Raw genomic sequence first — 19,410 nt, forward strand, 5'->3', positions numbered from 1 at the left:
TCACCCCCAGGCCAGGAAGACCAATAAAAGTTTCTGTGGACCCACATAAGCATGAGGAGCCAAATACAACAGAATAAAGGAACCACTGAAAAGCCAGTAAGTCATGACAAGGGACCAGTGCATGGCCTGTCCTATGGGAAGTGTTTGGAGTGGGGGCAGTTGGGGAGATGGGCCAACCAGGGGAATATTGCTGCATAGCACAGACAGCTGATCTGCCCTCCAATCATCACAGGATCACTCAGTGTAGAATGTTCAGGAATATAGAATTGCTGGGGTTGTAGTTTGTTGAAAAGACTCAGGCTCAGACCAGAATTTCCATAAAACCTGGGTGCACCAGATCTCACAAGACCTGGAAGTATATACAAGGTCAAGCATTAAAACATGTGTTGCACAAAATGCCTTCTGCAGGGAATCAGGAGCAAAGCAGCAATTTAGCTAAACCACAGGGCTCAATTGCTGGTTCCCACATGAAGTTCCTCCATTTTAGAAGTAACCAAAGGACCACGAATTAATTCTACTGCAGAATTTAAGTGGTGGAAATAGCAATAATCCCACACAAAAAAGAAAAAACAAAATACCCACAGATCAGAGACAAAGCTTGATCTTAACTAGTAAAGGTCTAACACCACCAAAGAACACTGGTAAAACCTAGGACCAGAGCCCTTGAGTTCCCAAGCCAGAGAGGTGGGAAGGCTGAGGGCCTCAGCCATGCCCACCCAATATCTACAACCCAACAAGCCCAGTGATGGCCAGTGAGCCTCCACAGGAAGCACCCTGGGCTTGAGCCAAGGACCTCAGCCACACACCCCCAATACCTATATCCAGCCCAGTGATGACAAAGAAGCCAATGCAGGGAGTGCCCTTGGCTTCTGAGCTGAGGCTGTGGGGGAATCAATCAGCCACCCCCACAAACTCTGCAATGAGCCAGTGATGATGACTGTGCCACTGTAGGATGCACGCTGGGCTACTGAGCCAGGGCTGTGGGGGGCCAAGGGCTCCAGGCATGCCCCCCCCTAATCCACAACCAGCCCAGTGATGACCACTGGATAGAAAGCATTTCTTACATAAAGTATTAATAGAGGATTTGGGGACAGAGTTAGAAAGAACTATGGTTTCTTCAATCCAGTCTGTCTTAAATTATGGTGGATGTCTCCCACCTATGGCCCAATTCCACCCTAGTAGTCATCTACCCTTCAGTCGCAGAGAAAGAAATCAGAGACACATGCATGAACATTTTTTTTTTATTGCCTGGCCTGGAAGTAACACTTATCACCTGTCTCCATACTCTCCTGAACAGTGCTAAATTACATGGTTCCACACACAATAATTAAAGGCTGGGATTGCAGACATCTGTACAAGAGAGAAAAGGTGTTTTGAGGAAAATACATAGCCAGTCAAATCCATACAGAATTTCCCCCCTGAGTAAATGATCTCATGGCTGCTGCAGTGTGAGTTCTTTTTGCTTTACTTTTCTTTTTTGTTTTTTCAGTGGCTGGTCAGTACAGTGAACCATGGTGTTATCAGCACCATGCTCTAACCAAGAATATACTAACTATACCCAGTACTGTAACTGTTGAAAAGTGTTTTCACAACTACTGACCTCCTTCTGTTGCACATCTGGTGATTCAACCAAACAAAAATTCTTCAAAATCAAAAGAAAAAAGTATAAAACGCATAAAAAACAAAACAGTATTGTGACTATTTACAACAAATTCCTACTATATTCAGTAATACAAATAATCTACTCAAGATGTAAAAAACACAGAAATACATAGGTAGAAGTGAAAAAGTACACCATCTATAGAAGTGGCTTCATGATTTGCAAGTGTTTTCTTCAACAAGGGTCCCTAGAACTGACCACCAATAGCAAGGGACAGTTGTACATCTACAGGGCTTCTTCTTGCTGTAAGTTCTCTGATGAAACATGAGGTGTGACTTATAGCAAAAACCTTTCCCCAAAGCCATTACATTGTGATACTCCCATGTGTGAATTTGTTAACGTCTTCCAGTAAAATGTTTTCCTGCATTCCTTACATTCACATGGATTCTCTAATCTATGCAAATTCTCTGATGCCTGCTGACATGTGACTTTTGGTTAAAAGTTTTTCCACATTCTCTACATTCTTATGGTTTCTCACCTGTGTGAGTTCTCTCATGCTTGCTGAGGTATGACTTCTGGTTAAAAGCTTTTCCACACTCATTACATTCATATGGTTTCTCACCTGTGTGAATTCTCTCATGTCTGCTGAGATGTGACTTTTGGTTAAAAGCTTTTCCACAGTGTTTACATTCATATGGTTTCACACCTGTGTGAATTCTGTGATGAATGCTGAGTTGTGGCTTTTGGAGAAAAGCTTTTCCACATTCTTTACATTCATATGGTTTCTCACCTGTGTGTGTTCTCTGATGAAGGCTGAGTTGTGGCTTTTGGAGAAAAGCTTTTCCACATTCTTTACATTCATATGGTTTCTCACCTGTATGTGTTCTCTGATGAAGACTGAGTTGTGACTTTTGGATAAAAGCTTTTCCACATTCTTTACATTCATATGGTTTCTCACCTGTGTGTGTTTTCTGATGAATGCTGAGCTGTGGCTTTTGGAGAAAAGCTTTTCCACATTCCTTACATTCATATGGTTTCTCACCTGTGTGAGTTCTCTCATGCTTAATGAGGTCTGACTTGTGGCTAAAAGCTTTCGCACAGTCTTTACATTCATATGGTTTCTCATCTGTGTGAGTTCTCTGATGCATGCTGAGGTGTGACTTTCGGTTAAAAGCTTTTCCACATTCATTACATTCATATGGTTTCTCACCTGTGTGAATTATCTGATGCCGGCTGAGGTGTGACTTTCGGTTAAAAGCTTTTCCACATTCTTTACATTCATACGGTTTCCCACGTGTATGAGTTCTCTGATGAATGCTGAGGTGTGACTTTTGGTTAAAAGCTTTCCCACAGTCTTTACATTCATATGGTTTCTCACCTGTGTGAATTCTCTGACATACAGTGAGGACAGACTCATAGTAGAAAAATTTTTGACATTCATTATCTCCATATGGTATTTCATCTTTGTGAATTTTCTCACAATGGCTGAGGAGTGAATTCTCACAAAAGCTTTTTCCACAGTTAATACACCCATAGTACTTTTCTCCTGTGTGAATTCTCTGATGCATTGTAAGGTGTGACTTCTGACAAAAAATTTCATGTTCATTACCAGCATAAAGCTTCTCTTGTGTAGGTGTTCTCTGATATGATGTAAGGTATAATTTCTCAATAAAAGATTTCTCACATTCAGTATATATAGAGTGTTTCTCTCCTGTGTGCATAATCTGATGTTTAGTGAGGTCAGATATTTTACGGAACATTTTCCCACATATATCACATTCAAAAGTTTTCCTTTCTACTTGAGCTATTTCTTGGTCAATAACAGCTGAGTTACCACAGCCTTTCCCATATTCCTTATACTTATAGGTGTTATCATCAATATCAATCTTTTTATGAGTAAATATTATTGGCTGTGTGTTGGAGGATTTCATTTTTCCAATGTATTCTAAAGGCTGCTTCCTAGTTTGAATATTGGGATGCTGACTAATATGCTCATGATATCTGGGCAATTTTCCAGTTATATCATGGTCACCAGGCTTCTCTCCAGCAGGCGTCTCATGAGGCTCTCTAGCCAGCAGTGCATTCTGACATATGTACAACTCCTCATGTCCCTTTCCTGTATTATTCCCATTATTTATAATCAGATTTAAAACATGATATGAATTCAAATAAAATGATTTTCCTAACACAACTTTCTCCTCAGCTGATGTGTTCCTGTGGGTGATTACAATTTGCTGCAAGCATCTACCATGACTTTCTTGGTTTCTCTCCACTAGGTCATCATCTATCTGGATATCTGAAATGAGAAAAAAACTATCTATGAGCCTCACATAAGCATATGTCATTGATTGCTCAAGTAAATGTACAGAAGTGGACTCCAATCCTAGTAACAATAGATTTTATTAGAAAATCAATAATGGACATAGGTTTCATGAATTTATGGAATGAATTTTTTCTGACAATTTAATATTATACTAATATATTTCCTAATGTCATACCATGTTTTTCTTTCCTTCTTTGTTCATTTTTATGTTTTAATTCATGAGTAAGTATTTGCTAATTTATACACTCTGCCTACTTGTAGTTCTCATCTAAGCACCTTTCATTTCTTTACAACATTCTTTTTTATTTTTTATAACAGTAGGTGTCTCCTGCTGCTATTTTTCTCATTATTTCAACTATGAAGGTGGCTAGGTTTTCCTTCATCAGGTACTTTCAGGTACAGCAATGAATCAATTTTTCATCACACATGCAGGAATATGGCTGAGGAATATGTCAATTTGCATCTATGCTTTACGCTCCTCCATTAGAAAATGGCTATGGGAATGTGGAAGTTTTTCAAATAATAAAATATCCTTTTCTCCACCCTAGATAAAGATAGCTTCCTCCAAGTTTCTCATTTAACCTGATTTCCTCTGCTTCTCATAAACCATTACAATAAAGGAAACTTCAGTTCTCTACCCTAGACACCCATTTCTGTTCTATAATATTTGGTTCTTCATCCAAGGCTGCTCCCATCATCTTTGAAAAATGTTCCTTCTACTCCTCAAATCAACTTGTATTCTATTCCCAATTTCTGCTACATGGACCACCATTTGATAATTAATTTCTTGTGAAAGTTTTCTTGTGCAGGGAAGTTTTGGTGGTCTTCTATTCTCATAAAAATAGAGTCTCCTGTACATTTCTCATTTTTTGGAATAATTTCCACAAAGAAAACAGAAAAATGCTAACTTTGAACTCCATTCCCAAATAACAATCTCATCCTCTCAACCTGATACCCTTAGTTCACTTGGCCTTGACACCCAGAATCTCCTGGTTTTCCCCCAAAGTTAAGGACCACCCCTTTCCACTTTCCCATTCAGGGTTCCCCTCAGATTCATGATTTTTGATGTGGTGGCACAAGGCTCACTGCTATAACTCTTTTCCAATTTTCTTATAGGCTTGTTATCTGATATAATGCCCTACTTTGTGACTATGTCAAGAGTCTCCACCAGAACAAAGACCCTTACCAGATGCAACCCTTTGAACTTAGAATGCTGAGCCTCCAGAACAGACTTGTAAGAAAAATATTTTTTTAAATTAATTACCCAGTTGCATGTATTCTGTTACAAGCAACAGAAAACAGACAGATACAGTACGAAAAAATGTACATGAGAGGGCCGGCCCATGGCTCACTTGGGAGAGTGTGGTGCTGATAACACCAAGGCCATGGGTTCGGATCCTATATAGGGATGGCCGGTTAGCTCACTGGCTGAGCATGGTGCTGACAACACCAAGCCAAGGGTTGAGATCCCCTTACCGGTCATCTTTAAAAAAAAAAAAAAAATGAACATGGGAATTGTCGACAGAAGTTCAACTGAAAATGATAAAAAAGCAAATAGGAAAAATAAAACTAAAGCAGACGAATGTACAAATTAGATTTTGGGTACATACAAAACATATTCAGAAAATTAAAATATTGGTATGTACATGGGACACCTCACCTGGGAGATTATGTAATATAGGATTTCAGATGAGCCAAACTCAACTCTGGAACTTGGGGGAAAAATTGCTAGAAACATCTGAATACTGCCAGGCTTTACTTTTCTTGGCTTCTGCCCAGTATGTGCTGACTAACCTTGCAGGATATGGTTTGGGCATTCTTCCATTGTCCATGCCTCTGCTCCTTGGTCTAACTTGACAATCACCTCACTTTTGTTAATGTAGTTTTCTGTTAATGGGAATGTAGGACTCTGTCAAACTGCTACATGTGATCCTTGGAAGAACAGCAAGAGGTCAGCTTTGGAAGTTGTGCAATAAAAAGAACAATTTGAACCTCATAATAAAGAGAGATGGCACATTTTCAAGTAATGGAATCTTACCAAAATAGCATGAAACCCTATAAATGGTTCCTATATTTATGAAAAAAAAAAGAAACTGTTTCATGTGAAAGTTACTGGGGAGTTTTACTCACTCAGTGACACCAGGTTGCTGTAGGTCTCCAGCATTACATCCCTATACAAAGTCCTCTGAGCATCATTCAGGTCCTGCCACTCCTCCCAGGTGAAGTCCACAGCCACATCCTCAAATGACACCAACTCCTGTAATGACACATTGTTCTCAACTCATCAACATCCCTGGGTCACGAAACAGAAATCTGGGAGTTCACACCTCTGTGTGTACATGTGTCATATCAGTCTTATATAAGATGTCACTGTTTTGGACTCCATAGAATGGGAGGAAGATAAATCAAAGGACAAATACCCTGCCACTGTAAAAAGTTCTTACTAAAAATATTACAAAACTGAGTTTATACCTTAAGAAATATCCCTGTTGCTAGTAATAAAAGTGTGCACGAAATTTTTCTTTTCCAAGGAGGCTATAAACATAAGTATAAACACATACCTGAAATACTCTGTTAGATGAACAATTTTAAACACAATATAGACTGGGGTAAGAAAGAAATAGAAACTATAGCTTTATTTTGGATTCAGTTTGCACTTAACAGAAATGCCAAAGAAGTTAATCTCTTCCATGTGAAGCACATGGTCTCATGAGGCAACAGGAAAAGACCAGTTACAAGAACACAAAGAACACACCCACATTAAGTAAATAGCACCATGTCTGAGTGAATGATAAAACACAGTATTGAGCAAGTTTATAGAATGATTCTGCACTTAAATATGTAATGTACTTCAAACAGTAAAACATTTTACGTAGTTGTTGTTTCTGAATAATTTATGAACTAAATGTACATTAAAAAGGCATTTTAAAATTTCCTATGTGCCAAAGGATTGCTTGTGTGCACGTTAGGATGTGCACTGCAACTTTCTTAATCACAGGAAGCAAATAATGTGGTACTGAAAGTAGATTATTTGTATTTTAACAGTAATCCACTATAAGGAGAATGGAAAGGCTTTTAGGGAGAGTCGAAGGGGAAGAAAACGGTGAAAGAACATGAACTACTTTGCAACACAGAGAAATAGGCACACATAATAAGACTTATTAACACTATAAAAAAAAAGGGAAAGAAAAAGCAGAAACAGAATGCAGTAGTAATTTGCTGTGCAGGAAGTAAAACAAAGAGTTTTACTCTCAGGCTAACTACATAATCACAGCTAGTTAGGTCCTGGCACTATAAAGTAAAGTTTGAAAAATGGGAGAAAAATATAGTGGGCAAAAGGGAAACAGACTTGACAAAATAATACTTGAAATATCTGTGGGCATGTCCAAGTGGCAACTGGATATATGATTCCAGTATTCAAGAAAGAAAATTAAACTGATGGCAAAGATTTCAAAAGTATCAAAATTTCCATGTAATCTGAACACATGAGAGTGAATGAACAAAAGAGGTTGAAAGTAAAAGAAAAAAAAGAACAAATACAGAATCTACAGAAACACTTTATCTTTAAACATAAGATAAAGAAAAAGTAGCATTACATCATAATACAGGAGTTAGTTCTCCCAGAGGACAATTCTTAATATGTATCTGCCTCACAACAGATCATCAAACTATGTGACATCAAACCTAACAGAACTTCAATGAGAAATAGAAGAATCCACCATCAAACCAGAGATTTCAACACCCTCTATCAAGAATGAACCAATACAACAGACAGAAAACCACAAAAGACATAGTTAAACTCATAACATGATCTGGATAGAACGAATATCTACAGGCTACTTCTTCCAACAATGACAGAACACGTTCTTCTCAAACTCACATGAAAATCACATATTCAGAGCATTAAAACACACTTTAGCAAAATTAAAATAATAGAAATCATACAACATGTGCTCGCAGACCACAAAATAATTAAACTAGAAATCACTAACAAAGCAATAACTACAAGATCCCCAAATAGAGTGGGATTAAACAACACACTCTAACTAATACATGGGTTAAAAAAAAAATTAAAAATATTTTTAAGTAAATAAAAGTGAAAATGATGCTGACCAATTAGCTCACTTGGTTAGAGCACAGCCTTGTAACACCACAGTCAAGGATTTCAATTCCTGTACTGGCCAGCCACCAGAAAAAAAAAAAGTGAAAATGTCACTTACCAAAATTTGCAGTATACAGAAATAACAGTGCTCTCAAAAAATTTTATGGCACTGACTGCATACATTAAAATAAAAAACACACCCAAAATCAATAATCAAAGTTTCCACCTTTGGAAACTAGGGGGGGAAAAAGAGCTAATTAAATTGAAAGGAAGCAGAAAAAAAAAAAGAGAAATAAAATTGAAAAAGAAAATCTGGAGAAAAAATAAACATCTAAAAAGCAGATTCTTTAAAATGATCAATACAATTGATAAGCCTATAGCCAGGCTAACTAAAAAGATAATGAATGTAAGAAAGAAATTACTAATATCAGAAATGAAAGACAGGATATCACTACAGATTCTCTGAATATTAAACAAATAATAAATAGTATGAAGAATTCTGTCCACACATTTGACAACCTACATGAAATGGACCAATTCCTTAAAAGACAGTTTACCAAAACTCACACAAAAATACACGATGTGAATAAGCCTATATCTACTATGAAAACTGAGTAAACAAATAACATTCAAAACAGAAAGCACCTGGTCTGGAAGTGTTCACAGGGGAATTCAAGCCAACATTTAAGGAAAAAAATATAGCAGCTTCCTACAACATATTGCAGAGAACAGAAGATGAAGTACTTCCCAACTCATCATATGAGGACAGCGCAATCTCAGCACCAAAACCAGACAAAGATATTATGAGAAGAGAAAGCTACAAACTGTTAACTCTCATGGACATACATGTAAATAAGCTCTGTAAAAATTAACAAACCTAATCCAACAATCTCTAAATAAAATTATGCACCATGTAGTACTTATCCAGGTAGTCAAGGGTGGTTCAATATATGAACATCAATTAATGTAATCGATAACATGAAAACACTAAAACAGAAAAAAAAAAAATGATCACATCAATAAATGCAGAAAAAGCATTTGAAAAAATACTGCATCTACTCATAATAAAAATTCTCAGTAAACTAGGAATAGAAGGGAACATCACAACTTGATAAAGATTATCTACAGGAAATGGCAGCTAATATCATCCTCAATGGTGAGAAAGTCAAAGCTTTCCCAGATAATCAGGAACAAAGCAAGAAGGAACTCTCTCATCACCCCTCCAACATTGCACTAAAAGTACTGGGTAGTGTGATAACACAAGGAAATAAAACAAAAGATTTACAGATTGAGAAATAAATAAATAAAATTGTTTTTAGTTGCGGATGATATGAAAAATATCCTAGCAAGTAAATGGAAAGCCTCCTGGAATTAAAAACTGATTAGGACAAGATTGCAGAATATAACATTACCATACAGAATTTAATCTCTTTTCTATATCCTAGCAATGACCAAGTAAAATTTAAAACAAAATACAATACTATTTACATTAGCAACTCAAAAAACAGAAAACAAAATAGAAAATCATCTATCTCATAAAAAATTAACATACAGGATACATTTAAAAAACACCTATGACTGATCATCAAAATGAATAAACTGATTAAAAAATAAGAGGATTTCCACACACATTTCTTAAAAATTGATATACCGGTGTCTAACAGGCTCATGGAAGAAATGCAAAACCACAATGAAATATGTCACACCCAACAGAAAATAAGAATTGGAAAATTGGAAACTTAGTACATTTTATGTGAGAATATAAAATGGTGCAGCCCGTATTAAAAAAAATACAGTACAGTGGCTTCTCAAAAAATTAAAAAGAGAATTACCATAGGATTCATAAATCCAAGTCTTATGTATATATCCAAAATAATACCAGAATCTCAAAATGATATTGGCACACCTGTGTTCATAGCATCATTGCTCACAGACTTAAGAGATGAAAGCAACCCAAACGTTCATTCATGAATGAATGGATAAATACAATGTAAATAAATAAAAAGAAATAATATCTATCTTAAGAAGAAAGGAAATCTTGACATATGCTATAACACGGAACCTTGAGAACATTATGCAAAGTGAAATAAGACACTCCAAAAATGACAAGTATTGTATGGTCCCACTGATAAGGATCAAAGTTTTAGAAACACAAAGTAGAATGGTGGTTGCTAGAGGCTTGGGAGATGGGGGAAATTGGTAATTGTAATTTAATGGATATAAAGTTTCAGTTTTCCGAGAAAAAAAAGTTGTGAATATCTCCTGCACAACAGCGTCGATATACTTAACACTACATAAAGGTTAAGAAATGATTCAAATGGTAAATTTTAGGCTATATGTGTTTTACAAAAATTAAAAATAAATTATTTTAAAAGACAATAGATGAACCAAATTAAAAAGTTTTTAAAAATTAATTAATTGATAAAAAGTTAGAAAATAAAAAGCAGAGGATTAAAAGGCAGGTGAGGGAAATACAATAGAAAACTGCAAAATGGCACACTTAAATTAAACCTTATCAATAACTAGTTTAAATGGAGTTGCATTAAATATTCTACTTAAGGCAAAGACAGTCAGATTTGATACAAAAGTAAGACCCAACTTTCAGAGAACTACACTTTAAATACAATGAAGCAGATTAAATGTAAAATAATGAAAAACATATCTACCATAGCAACATAAATTATGAAAAGCTTAAGTGGAAATACTGATACTGGCAAAAGAATCTTCAAGACAAATTTTATTACTAGTAATATATGGAACACTGAAGGATGTGGGCCACACTATCACCTCCCATATCATCGAAAATGGAAAGGATGTCTCCCCATCTCCAGGTCTGCCAAAGGACTTTTGGGCACAATGGGAAAAGTGCTACCTGGCCTCCTCTGTCAGAGAAAATAAAAGAAAGACATTCAATTTTCAAAGAGAATTTAGAGAAAATATGAAGGAGCCAGGACTTGCTGAGTTTGAAGTAAAACTATTTTTCAATCCATTTTCCCAAGAAAATTATTTTTAAACTGTTAAACTGTTTTGTGGCAAGGATCAAATCCATTGTTTTCCAAGGATAAAAGACAAAAATATTTCTAGCTTTCTAAGCACCTTAGGGTCTGACACATAGATAGTACCTAGTAAACAATAAAACTTCTAAGGAAATAGCCACCTTAGAGAGGAGAGGTCAGAGAACAGAGAGCCTGACTCAGAATGTGTGGGGGTAGCACTGGTCTAATGGATTTTAGCACAATAGAAATCCATGTTTTTATGGCAGTGATTACACCAGGTAATTTCCTATATAAAAGGCCAGAGTCAGAAAAAAATAAAAAAGAAGGTCATTGGATCCACCAACATATAATAAACAAAAATAGGTAAAGAAAGTCAGTCAACTGCAAACCCAGGCATTTAAGGAAAAGAGATATTGACAGAGAATGGTGAGAGTCCAGAGGACACACTGAAGAGGCACAAAGCTTCTTTTCCAGGGACGAGGACTGGAACCTAATGAAATACTAAAGCAGGTGCCTGATGGTAGCTTATTTAGTTTGGCTTTTTGCCAACTGCACAATGGTATAATATTTCTAGGGCTCTTGAGAGTGGGAAAGTATATTTAGCACATGGTAGAAATTTATGGTCAGAGAGCAACTTGTGGTATATTAAAGAATGCTGCAAAGTCTTGCTATTCCTCTCATTGTGAGGTGGAACCTAATTGCCTTCCCCTTGAATCAAGGCTGGTCTTAGTGATGTGCTTGACTAAGAGAATGTGGTGGAAGAGATGCTTTAGTATCTGAGTAGAGATAAGAATCCTTGCAGCTTCTGCCTGGGCCTCTTGCACACTTGCTCTGGCAGAAGCCAGACAAACCTGACTACCCTGAAACTGCCACTGTGTGAGGAAGTCCAACATGGCCACAAAGAGACGGCTGGATTTCTGCTCAATGTTTCCTGCCAGTAGAGTTTTTCCAGCTTAGAGCAGAGACATCCTGCAGCAGACAACCACCTCACACTGTCCAGTTTACAGACCCAAAACATTGGGATATGTAATAAGATGTTCTTATTTTAAGCCATGAAGTTTTCCAATACTTTGTTGTACAGCATATCACAGGAGCACCAAAAAAATTATTAGAGACCTTGGGTAGCACTTTTGTTTGAAACATGAAGAATGTAGGTTCACACTGAATGTCAGATTCAAAACAAAGAAAGAAAGCATTTCATATCTTATGTGAGATCTCAAATTACAATTTTGAATGTAAATGTTCAATTAACTCCTTTGCCAATTTTTGTTCTTAACTAGCTGTTAGTTAAATTTCTACTTTAAAAACATTCTGATGACTAATGCACATATCCATTTTTCTCATTCATTTTTAATCAAGTACCTGAGATAGGAGAAGAATAAAATACAATCTGTAAGAAAGTTTAAAAGCATGATGGGTCTTATTGAACTACAAGCAGATAACTGTATATTGATAAAAACTGCAAATACAATCACTGATCTAAATTAATAGAAGCAAAAGGTAGACATTATGAAAATTCGTACTTTCTGTTTTTATTATTTTCATGTCTTTTTATTGACCATTGTTCAAATATGTTCTGGTAACTCCTGAAGGCTTTTTCCCCATAGACTCCTAAGGATGTCACCACAGGTGCTGGCTAGAAGCATAGGTCACCAGGGATTGAACCTCATACCCCTGCAACATTACCTTCAGGTTTTTACAAGAACGATATTTCCAATGGAACAAAATCACTGTCTTTATGAGTACCAACATCTCCTGCTATACTAGCAGTGTATATACAAATTAGAATAAAATGAAAAGACCAGACAAACAAAAGTAGCAGGAAGTAACACAAACTAAAATTAGACCCAAGAAACATGTAGGAGTCCAGGAGAAATTTCATTTTTTTGGCTTGTGCCACTGGCTGGGTGGCAGTGATAATACATATAAGAGAAGAGAGGGAAGTGGTTTTAATTTTAGATTTGTTGACCTTGAGGTGAAATTTTGTATTTTTTCTTCCTGTCAGGTGGCTGGTGCTGAGTTCCAAACCATTGACCTTGGTGTTAAAACACCATGATCTAAACAACTGAGCTAACAAACTAGCCCCTTGAGTTGCCTTTTGAATAGCTACAAACAAGCATTCAACAGGGCTCAACCTGTGATCAAATGAATAGGGAAGAAGTACACCCTGGAGAGAAAAAAGAGTGCAAACTACAGAGGAATCAGTGAAAAAGAATTTCACATGAGAAGAACAGGGCCCAGGAGGAAGCACTTTGATATGCTATGTTATAAATTAGAAAGTAGAAGAATTCGGGAGAAAAGAGTGAAAACCATCAGTGAAGTTATGAGAGAAACTAATAAACTAACACAGAAGAATTTGCAGGAGAATATCATGAAGAGTAGTTCAAAATGTAGCAGAAGACTCAAGTTAGAAAAAGACTAGAGGACAGTCATTGGATTTGACTATCATTTAGGTTATAATTCTAGGTTTTCTCCATGAATCTAGTACAGTCTTGCAAAGCCACCTGGAACTAGATTTATTTGAGAAGCTTTATAAAAAGTTTACTAAGCAATTTGTGCCGTAGAACTAAGCAAATATTTCCACTGCAGAAAGCGAGAAATGTCTATTTTGAGGTCAGCAGTGAAAAACTTTGTAATCATGATAGTGGTAAAGAATTTGGTGCTACCAAGTCTTCACATCCCATGAGAACTTGGCAGATTCTCTTCTCAGCTCAATTCCAATCATGTAAACAAGGTGTCTGTCTTTTTTCCATGACATCGCAAAGACCAGAGACAAATTTTATTCAACTTAGATGACTCTGAGGTCTTACAAATGGCTCTATCTACATGCCAACTTTGAGTTTTATTCATTTCTACTTTTCAATTTTAATTTATGCATTCCATAAAGCTCACATAATACAATAAAATAAGACTGAGTAATCAATAACCAAAAAACTCACCAGAGAGTTATTCACCTTTTGTTGCTCTTGTAAACCCACAGTGCACTGTTGCAGCATAGCTGGGAGAAAAGAGAGTGGAGTGGATTAAGGAAAGAACCCTTGTGGCTTGGCTCCAGATTTTCCTTTCCAAAACTCTCTACTTATCAGCTGAAAAAGACAAACAAAAAGCCTTCCTGTGAGAGAACAGTCCTTCACACCTCAATAAGGGGCAACAAGGACCCCAGTAAAGATGCAGCTACAACTACAACACATTACACACACAATTTATTTTTGGGTTAATGAAAACATACATAACCTACTGACTTAGCACAAATCAATATTATCTAAACATATAACATAGTAAAATAAACCAAGGAAAAACACATAGTGACATCACTAAAATTAATGTTGTAGAAATAGTTTGGCTATATTAACTGTGACCCTATAAATATATTAAGTTCACACATTACTCCAAAAAAGCGTTTCCATTACAACACATCTTCCTTTTATGTAGCTAAATATCTGGATAGTGTGCGTCTTGCAACCCAACACATTTAGTCCATGATTATACAAGTAAAAAATATACATATTCTGGTACACTGATCTACCTGTACCCAAGCCCTCATATAGTATGCTGACAATAAATTAGTCTTTGTCATATGACCTGCTCTGGACAGTGGCATGTTAGAAAATGTCATGCAAACATACGTTTGCAAAGTACTGGCCATTGGAGCTTGCCTCTTAAACACGGTCATACTGTGAAGAAGCCTGGGGAGACACCAGCCAAGGGTCAGCACAAACCACAGGACATGTGAGTGAAGCCAACTTTAGCCAAACAGCCTCCGTCAAGATACCAGGCGACTAAATCCATATTTATAATCCAGGGAACCCTAGAATGAAAACTGCCCAGCTAAATGCACCCCAAGATCCATAGAACTTCAGAAAAATAAGATGGTTGGGATTTTAAGCCATTGGGGTTTGCTTTGTTCCTCCCACAGCAAATGATGAATGATACATCTAAGACCACAAAACTCAAAACATATTTAACAAAATTATGTGGGGGAGAAAGTCTTAAATAACAAGTCAATATACCTTCAGAACCACAGGTAGAAGTTTTGAAAATGACGATGAATGTTAACTACATGGACTTCAGTGAGATTTGTAGCCCTAATAGAGGCTATGTGAATCATAAAAGAAAATTGTTTGTACATCAGAAAAGTATGTCATAAGTTTTGTTTTATATTGTTTGTACATCACATATGAGTTGTTTACTTTAAAAACATACAACATAAAAAGGGTGCTGATTATAAGTGAGTAATGCAGTGTACCAGGGTAATTTCAAAAATTCGGCAGAAAATAGAATGAAAGAGAATAGAAATCTTTCCATTAACTTTTTGAAGCACACTAGCATTTTAATTAATTTAAGAAATTGGTTTTGAGTAGAAAGGAAGTGCAATCTAATTTTCACAATTTATTTTATTTTAATTTCTTTTTTTTTAAGGTGACCAGTAAGGGGATCTTAACCCTTGACTTGGTGTTGTCAGCACCACACTCTCCCAAGTGAGCCACGGGTCAGCCCCTAATTTTCACATTTTAAATAACATAAAATTGCCTCCAATATATTCCTGCAAAATTTATGATTTTGAAAAATAGGTTACTAACATGAACTGGGAAATACATTATTTTCCATTTGAGGTGACATAATCCATAGAAAGTATTAGATTTAAACAAGAATAGGAATATTTAAGGCATGTATGTTACAGCAATGTTTGCTCTAAGTTGACTTCAGCATTACAAAAATGATCTCAAAAGTGAACAAACACTTGTTTTGATTTAAATGAGGCAAAATGGAAAACTCTAGCCAAAAATTCTGGATGTCTAACATCAACAAATCACATGACCCTGGGCAAATCACATTTCCTCATATCCAAGTATTTTCACTTTTCTTACAAGGCAGATATATGGGGAAAACCACTCATGAATGACCAGAAAAGAACTATGAAGACAGAGAACCATCAACACATCTCTAGATGCCAAATTTGGTGACAGGCTGGGATTGAGAGAGCTCAGACACTGGGAACAATGAGGGAAGATTGAAGGAATGGGAGTGTGTTCAGAGAGCACTGCAGACAGATCCTCTCAGCTGTGAGAGGTTATTCCTGCACCCCACAGAACACCTTCAAACCCTCTTCAATAAGTAACATTTCCTAGGTCCTTGCCTCTCCTTCTCAGTCTAATTCACCTCTCCCTTCTGACACTTGGCCCAAACCTTCCATCACCCAGTCTCAAATGGCTGTGGAACGAGGTATTATCAGCAACTCTGGTGCGTTCTAAGCACTAGACACAATTATTGTTTAGGCTGTACAAAGCTAGGATCTTCACCTTTCTGGGACTGAAGCAGTACTGAGAGGGTTCCGGCCATAACGATGTTCGCCCAGGTGGGATTCCTACTCACAGGACGCCGTCGTTCCAAGTTTGTCACACCTCCTTCACTCCAAAGAAAATGGGATCAATATCCAGTGCCCCAATCTCCTTCCTAAACATTACTGTCCCTGGAAACAAGGTTGTACATAAACAGGTAAACTCTGACCAGGAGCGCTAGGCAGGCTGTACAGTGCAGGAGGGACCAAAAACTTGACCTCCTGAAGAGACACCAAGAAACCCCACAAACACAACTGCTATAGAATAACATTCTGCACACACCTCACAATTATTTCTCTGGGAATTTGGGGCATCACACTAATATCAGCACACTCATGTTACTGATGGATAAAATGAATGTCCCATAGGTAGGTACCGGGTTCCTGAATGGCGGAGCTGGAATGTGACCTCCCGCACCCCTCCCTGGCTCACTGTCTTCAGAGACCCCTCTAACCCGCTTTCCCATGGCCACGTTGGACCTGAGCCCCCGTTCTGAGACATCTGGAACCGGCTTCTGCACACCCTGCAGCGCATGCCCGCCTTCCGGCAGCGCCGTCCTCAGATGGAGCCTCAGATGGAAAGCGCAGCCCGGGTGCCCCTTCCCCGGCCCAGCCCAGGTCCGTGTCCCGCCTGCCCGAGGCCCACGGAGCTTCTGTCCCGCCAAGTGCCGGGACACCCGTCCCGCTCCCCAGGGACCCTGAAGCCCTCGGGGCTCCTCTTCCACCCTCGCACTCACCTTCAGGATCGCAGAATACAACCCCAGGATCTGATGAACAGGGTAAGGTCAGCAGCAGCGTCCGGAACCTCCAAACCAAAGATGGCGGTGTGGGCGGAGCTGCACATGCGCAGAACATACCCGGAAAAGCCCTTCTATAGTCCTGCGCAGGTGTCCTCATTGCAGGGCGAAACTACCTTTCCCGGGTGGCAGAGCTAGTGGAGCAGCACATGCGTAGTAGGAACTTGGAATGGCTGGTGGAATGGCTCCTGTGCTGGTGACATCATAGGAGAACGAGACTACATTTCCCACAAGCCTGTGGGGTCATCCTTTAGGGACGAAAAGAGAAAATTTTGTTTATTTTTTCAGCAGGGAGTCCTGTTACCAGGAGACCAGGACCTGATTGATCAAGACTCGTCTCTATCCACGTTATTGCGAGGTGTGATTCTGATCTTTATTAAATCCTGGTTGAGAACCTGGGGCATTGTGAGAATAATGGGGAAATTTGATTGTAGCGCAATTACAGCATGATATTAATAAGTAATTTTATTTTTTTTAGTTGTAATATACGTATTGCTATTCTAGAACCCTCGTTTATTTTTGCAGACGCATTTAAGAGTATGAGAAAAATCATCCATCTATTTTCCTTTAAACGGTTAAGGTGATGATGGTTATGGGGGATGGAGGTGGGTTATAGGGGGTGACGATGGTTATAGGGGATGGTGGTGGAACAAACCTCGCTATTTCTCAGGACTGTCTCCATTCACCTTCTCTTCCAGCTGTAATTCCAGACTCCTCTATGAGTCTTCAAGAGCAGAGAAAATGAACATATCTCTGTTAAGTTATTTATTGTATTTTAGAAGATTCCTGAGGTTTCATTAAGATGGTGATGGAGTTTGGATGTGTTGTCCCCTCCGAAACTCATGTGGAAATTTGCTCCCCAATGTGGCAGTGTTGGAAACTGATTGAGTCAAGGGGGCAGATCCCTCATGAATGGATTAATGCTCTCCCTGGAGGAGGGGGATTAATGAGTGAGGTCTTGCTCTAACAGTTCCCGTGAGAGCTCGTTGCTGAAAAAGACCCTGGCACCTTCTCTCTCTCTCTCTTGTTCCTCTCACCATGTGATCTCCCTTTACCCGCCGGCTGCCTGTCACTTTCCTCATGAGTAGAAGCAGCCTGAGGCCCGAGCCAGATGCAGCTGTCCCAGAATCGTGAGCCAAATAAACCTCTTTCCTTTATAAATTACCCAGTCTCAGGTATTCTGTTATAGCAACATAAAATGGACTAAAACAGATGGTGAAATAAAAAGAAACAAAATTCAGCATCAGAGAAATATACAAAAATGAGAAAGTTGGCATGTTGATACAGGCAGGTTACCAGACCTTAGCGCCATCTAAGTTGAGTGCAAGTAGGTCTCTGGTGTTTCTGATACCATGGCAAAAGACACGTTGTTACATGCTTCCAATTGACCTTAAGAGGGCAACATGCTAAATTCTCATGAGATATGAAGTGTGAAGCAGAGTCTTTATTGGGCACATAGATGATGGCATGGACAGTGTTTCATGATCAACTTGGAAGTAAACACTCAGCGTTGTGCAGTGGTCGTGGCTACCTAGTGCTAAAGCACAAATCAGGCAGTAAGAGGTTTTTCTGGAATTACTGAGATAGGGTGGCCCCAGACAGATTTTGAAAGTCCCCACTTGATGCAGGGATACAAGCTGGGAAGTGTGGAGGACAGAATCTACCGCAGGTTCTTACATAACTCTCCACACCTTTCTCTCAGCTGTTCTGTATATGTGGGTTGTACCAGACAGTGCAAAGTTATACTTTCTGTTGGGTATGTCCATTGCTGATGTGAACTTTACCCTCCTCAATGTGACCTTAGTTCACGTCTTCAAAAGTTCACCAATAACTAAATTATCATCCAAAGGCTTATGTGCATTACCTTACATGAATCTTCTGCTGTATTTGAAACTATTATTCATGATTTTTCCATGGAAATTGTTTCCTGTTAGCTTTAGACATGACCTTGCTGATGGTTCCTTCTCTTTATCCTCTGAATTCTGCTTTATTTTTCTTCTTAACACAGCTCCTAGACGTGTTCCATCCTGTTCTCATTTATCCCACTCTGAAGTTCCCCTTGACTAATATGACTTTCTGTGGTTTGACTCTCCTACCTGCATCTCTCCAGCTTTCAGCTCTTCCTAGCCTTTACAACATACATTCAACTCAATGTTTAATGCTTCTTTGTATCTCTCCAAAAGCCACCTCAAGATGCAAAAATCCAAAATGAAACCACATTCTCCATTCTTTCCCCATAATCAGGGTTCTTCAA

At 38.1% G+C, this 19,410-nt stretch overlaps 1 protein-coding gene across 1 annotated transcript; it reads right to left on the bottom strand.

Annotated features, from left to right (window-relative positions):
- Nucleotides 1-1,766: 1,766 nt before the first annotated feature.
- LOC134375418 (zinc finger protein 260-like) lies at nucleotides 1,767-17,164 on the bottom strand. Its single transcript, XM_063093844.1, has 5 exons — nucleotides 17,097-17,164; nucleotides 16,322-16,491; nucleotides 13,961-14,107; nucleotides 6,054-6,180; nucleotides 1,767-3,896 (listed from the first exon to the last, which is right to left on the bottom strand). Exons 3-5 carry the CDS (start codon nucleotides 14,015-14,017, stop codon nucleotides 2,125-2,127), a joined length of 1,956 nt encoding a protein of 651 aa, XP_062949914.1. The 5' UTR covers nucleotides 14,018-14,107; nucleotides 16,322-16,491; nucleotides 17,097-17,164; the 3' UTR covers nucleotides 1,767-2,124.
- Nucleotides 17,165-19,410: the final 2,246 nt, after the last annotated feature.

The sequence above is a fragment of the Cynocephalus volans genome, chromosome 4 (genome assembly GCF_027409185.1).
Source record: "Cynocephalus volans isolate mCynVol1 chromosome 4, mCynVol1.pri, whole genome shotgun sequence".
Lineage (NCBI taxonomy): Eukaryota > Metazoa > Chordata > Mammalia > Dermoptera > Cynocephalidae > Cynocephalus > Cynocephalus volans.

What these genes read in the sequence shown, in the direction of transcription:
- LOC134375418 (XM_063093844.1), bottom strand. Translation starts at nt 14,017, where the DNA reads ATGCTGCAACAGTGCACTGTGGGTTTACAAGAGCAACAAAAGGTGAAT. An exon ending in AAAAGGTGAATAACTCTCTG is followed by an intron (nt 6,181 to 13,960) that starts GTGAGTTTTTTG and finishes GTGTCATTACAG; the next exon opens with GAGTTGGTGTCATTTGAGGA. An exon ending in CAGCAACCTGGTGTCACTGA is followed by an intron (nt 3,897 to 6,053) that starts GTGAGTAAAACT and finishes TTCTCATTTCAG; the next exon opens with ATATCCAGATAGATGATGAC.